Here is a 4,883-nt window from a genome sequence, read left to right on the forward strand (position 1 = left end):
ATCAGTTTAAAAACCCTATATATATATATAGGGTTTTTAAACTGATTATAAAATATTGATTATTTGACAGTTTTCTCCATTATGATGCTTGTGATTATGAGTTTATCAGTATACTAAGTTGCTGTTGTTTGTCACTTATAAATAAAGTAATTAGTCGGGATTTTTCATGGTGTCACGCACGTTCAGAAAGCTTGAATCATCCTCGCGATAAGAAGAATTTTTGCACACGCGCTGCGTGACGTTTCAAAGACAGAGAGAGAGAGAGAGGTGGCCCCGGACGCTCTGCTGAGGTGTGTGGAGGTTTGTGCCCTGAAAAACCGAAATAATTCCCATTTTCACTCACTGGCGGTCAGCGTTCCTGTGTAAATGTAAAAAATAAGGCACGCCGGGCGGTTAGCTTCCCAATCTGCGCGAGCGAGTGGCCACGCGCGCCGCAGCATCGAACAGATAAAAAGTAGCTTGATGAGAATCCAAAGTAGTGGAAGTTTGGAGGGGACGCCATCTTTGGTCCCAGCTCTCCACGTCCCCAACACGGACTGTGTTTTCAGCAGCATACCACGGCAGAGCTGAGAGGCCTAGGAAGGTATCGTGGAACATCTTAAAACCTACATGTCTTTTCTACAGGTTCGTCTGGGCCATTTTGCGCGAAACGAAGCGAAACGGCCGCACACCACCGAACAAATCTTGGTACCGCAGAAAAAGCGGCTCGTTAGCGAAGGTTAGAGCCAGCTCCAAAGTCCATTCGAGCCCGTTCGGTTAGCTGCTGGTAGCACCGAGCAGGACCGTCTCCTGGTGCCCAGGCCAGTGCAGTAACCTTTACACAGATAATAACATCATGGCGATGAGTCTGTGCGAAAGACGTAAGGGTTGCAGTCGGTGCATCCTCTTATTTCAAGATGCCCGCTATAGTCTTTAACACTTAAAACGAGATTTGCACAAAAACGAGTCCGTAAATACAAAGAAAGCAGCAGTTTATGGAAGGGGATCATGTCACGTAAGGTGTGCACCGCATCGTTTGCAAACCTTTTGTGTCGTGGTGTTTACACACAGCGTGATGTGTGTGGCGTTATTTACCACCTTATGGGCACAGATGTGCCTCGAATGTGTTTATAACACGCAAACATGCATGTGATGTGAAGCCTATATGTAGATAATCCTCTTCGTATACATGCTAGATTGTTGGAAGCCTTGTTTGACCTTTTCTCTGTAAGTTTGCAAAACTGTTCATCCTGTGCAACACGCTGAAAAACATGCATAAACTGCACATATGTCTAATTATTGCCATTGTGGAGTTTTCATATTTTTGAAAACTGTCTTGTCAAGAGTGCACAACATGTACTGATTTACTGTACAGAAATGATGGCTGCCTACATCAGTCTGTCACTTGCATTGATCATAAATGGGAGCTTGTTTCAGGGCTGGGTTCAGGCTGCCCATGAATGGACCCAGTAGTCCACCCAGTTGTGCCAGATAATGGGTTAACTCTCGCAGTGTCTGCTGTAAACAGGTGGTCACTGTGCTGAGCAGCATGGAGTTAAAATGACATCCAGAGCTGTAAGGGTTCAACCTCTTGCTCGTGCAGGGGCTTGAAAATAGATAACATTTATGCACCGAGGCCTTCGAGTTGGAAACCGTAAGGAAATTCTTGAGAAACGCTGCTGTGGTGTGAAACTGGCACCAGCTTTCTGGTTGAAATGCGAGTTGCGGCAATGCAACCAAATCAGATGAAGATTGCTCAAAAGGCGAGCAGAACCGACTTCTCTGAAACTTCCCTTAAAGGTGTGAATGCCTTCATCAGCTGCTGCTGTTGTTTCAGATGCAATGTGCAGAGAATCCAAGTGGGTGTCGTGTAGGTTTCCACAGATTTTCTACCCTAGATTTGATTGCAAGTCGTAGATCTGTTATGTAGAGATGCAACAAGCTTACCAGTATGTTGCTGGTTATTAGGAGGAGGAATGGTTCCTTGATTGTTTTCAACGTTGGGGACTGCTAATATGATTCTTGGAAGTTATTAGGAGATGTTGGCAAAAGATTTTCACCACATTTTCTGAATTTGATGATTAAAATGTTATCAAACCCTTATAAGTGTGTCTAATTCCACAGATTTCTCCTGGAGGAGCTGGAAATTAAATTGTAATTGTCACGTATAGCGCTTATCTTTTCTTAGTTTAATTTTAGACAGTTTGTAGGCAATCAATAATATATTTTACGTGCGATAAGTACTAAATACACACTTCATGTGCAGTGCCAGACATCAGTCGCACCTTGTTCCATTTAGTGTTCTGCATCATGTTTTACAAATTACATTTGATTTTTGATCAATACAATATGAAATGTTGATTTTGAGAACTATTAACTACAAGTTTTTTATCAGTATGATGGCACTCTGTGTTTCTTGCGTCTTGTTTACGGATTTCATTAGAGAGAAAAACTTGTATTAAAAGATTTAAAATTAGGACCTAAAATGTCATTGTAACGGTAGTCTTAAAAAAAATGTTTTTGATCAATTTAATTCATTAAATCAGCTTTAACTTTTAGTAAGTTTTCTGGACTCTGATATGAAAATATTCTTTATTTTTTTTAAATGAGTAAAATTAATCTATACACAAGTGGAACTTGATATTTTGCGGTTTTGGAGCAGGTTGTAGGGATAAACAAAGAGGATTTGATGACACGACTCGCAATAAAATCTTCCGGGAGTATTTTAACTTGTGTGCTTTTCAGGAAAATAATTGCAAGTCAATATTTAACAAGTCCACTGTTACAGCTGTTACACCGATGTTTTAAGTTGTCTTGTGTAGTGTTTGTATTTTAAAGAATGGAAAAAATACATTTCAGCTGCTCAGGCAGTAACTTCTTCTTTTCTTGTGTCCATTACTGGTACTTGCTGCACAAGACAAAAAAACAAAAACACACTAGAACCAAAGCCATGAAGATCTGATGTGACCGCGTTAACATGGACTCGTGTACCAGATCAGGTCTTACTGGCTTGAATCTAGTTCTTGTTTGTTGTTGTGTAGCTTGTTTTTACTACATTGACTGCCCAGAAAGGATATTAACATAAATGAAGCACTGACTTCTTTATCACAACAGATTTTTATTGTTTGAGGGTAGGGGTGCACCGATAAATCGGCCCCGATGTCCTTAATTTTGGGTGATCTGAGATCGGTCAGTACTTACATGAGAAACCCATTTTACAGATTTTTTTCCGTGGGGTTTGTAGTTTTAACAACAATTGTCTAAACTTTATTTATCAGAGCACTACCTCATGGCAAGTTAAAACAAGTTTGTATTGTTTCTAGGATATTGTTCAAGGTATGATTTTCAATAAAATTGGAAAATTGAAGGTGCGTTGTGACCTTAACACCTGACAGTGTTGCTTATAGAACAGAATCGGAATCGGCAGGTCAGGTGTTTTCGTGATCGGCCAGAAAACAGCAATCGATGCACCCCTGTTTGAGTTTTTTTTTTTTTTTAAATCACCATTTTGTTGTAGTTTTTCTGTAACACTGCTGAAATGTATCGTTCTGCTGGTCTAACTTGCCGTTAGTCAGAAGAATCAAGTTTATCTGAGGCAATTGATAGTTTTGAACAAAACATTTTTCACATGAATGGCATATTTTTTTCCTCCTGTTAACCAGATACAGCTTAATGTGGCCTTTATATTAAGTTTTACTTTGTTCCAGACATATTTTCCGTTGTGTTTCCCCCTCCTAAATGGATTCTAATAATCCCTACCTACATACAGTGCTGAGGCTCTTTAGACTTTCAAAATGGTTGTCTCATTAAAGCACAGATTTAGTGTGCAGGCACCTCTGTGACTGCAGCAACATCGAAGCCCGTGGAGCGTCTGCATCATTCCCACAGGAGCGCTGCATTCAACATCACCTAGCAATTGGAAACATTCTTTTTGGACACTCACGATGAACGTATTTGTGGAGAAATGCTTAGAACTGTGTGTCGTATTTTGAGCTGTGTAATTTTTAGAGGATTCTTCCATTATTTTTAATAGTATGTTTAAGATAGCAGGTTTAAACACAAACAGCATTACAAAGAGTAGACTGAATTTGTTTTGAACTACACCTCAAGAACGAGGATGAATAGTCTCCAGTACCTGTTGGGATTTAAGTCACAGGATTCTGCTCTGAAGCTCAGTGCCTCTTGTCATCTGCTCCTGACTGAGAGGAGGCTTTAACAGAGGCGATCTTTGAATAACTTTAAAACTCTCATTCATGCAGGCACCATGGATGAGCTGCACAGCCTGGACCCCCGGAGACAGGAGCTGCTCGAAGCACGTTTCATGGGTGGGGTCAGTGGCAGCACGGGGGGCAGCACCTGCAGCACAAGTGTGGGAACCAAAGTGAGTACCTCTGCTAGATGCCCCCACTGCATGGGTGTAGTTCATTTATGAGTTTTAATGTCTTCGCAACATCAAGGAAATTTATCTTCACTGTATTAATTTTTTTCAGGGATTGACCAACAATGAATGTTCAAATCATAGTTTTGGAAGTCTGGGATCTTTGAGCGACAAAGAGTCAGAGGTAAACATCAACAACACTTGTTTAGCTTTTTCTGCGTAGGAGGACACAGGTGCCCTCAGCTTCAGCAGGTTGACTGATGCTCCACACAGCTACGTCGTCACGGCTGGAAAACGAGGCCAGACGGGGTCGGGGCGGCAAACTTTACCGCCACGTCATCTGGTGGGTAGAGGAGCTAATGGCTCTGGCACAGTCAGGCCTTTAGCGTTCGCCGCTCCCTGAGTTATGTTGGGCAAAGCATGTACGAGCGTGCCGATCGCTGGGGGGGTCGCTGACATCTGGAAGTCCACCTGCCGAAGGCAGCTCTATCTCCAACCTTCCTGTCTGAGGGGGGGGGGGGGGGGG

The 4,883-nt window shown here is 42.0% G+C and overlaps 1 protein-coding gene across 4 annotated transcripts in view; it reads left to right on the forward strand.

Moving 5' to 3' along the window:
* Window positions 1-251: 251 nt before the first annotated feature.
* Window positions 252-4,883, forward strand: part of tlk1a (tousled-like kinase 1a) — a 15,483-nt gene continuing 10,851 nt past the window's right edge. The window contains exons 1-3 of one of the 4 annotated variants that reach the window (XM_037686447.1): window positions 252-300; window positions 4,239-4,360; window positions 4,470-4,541. In XM_037686447.1, coding sequence (XP_037542375.1) covers window positions 4,244-4,360; window positions 4,470-4,541 — 189 coding nt within the window. In that variant the 5' untranslated portion in view covers window positions 252-300; window positions 4,239-4,243. Of the gene's footprint in view, window positions 301-431; window positions 625-4,238; window positions 4,361-4,469; window positions 4,542-4,883 lie in introns of those variants that run through there. The other 3 variants (XM_037686450.1, XM_037686448.1, XM_037686449.1) reach the window with 3 other exon arrangements.

Source organism: Nematolebias whitei, chromosome 13 (assembly GCF_014905685.2).
Source record: "Nematolebias whitei isolate Nwh7 chromosome 13, NemWhi1, whole genome shotgun sequence".
In the NCBI taxonomy this organism is placed as follows: domain Eukaryota; kingdom Metazoa; phylum Chordata; class Actinopteri; order Cyprinodontiformes; family Rivulidae; genus Nematolebias; species Nematolebias whitei.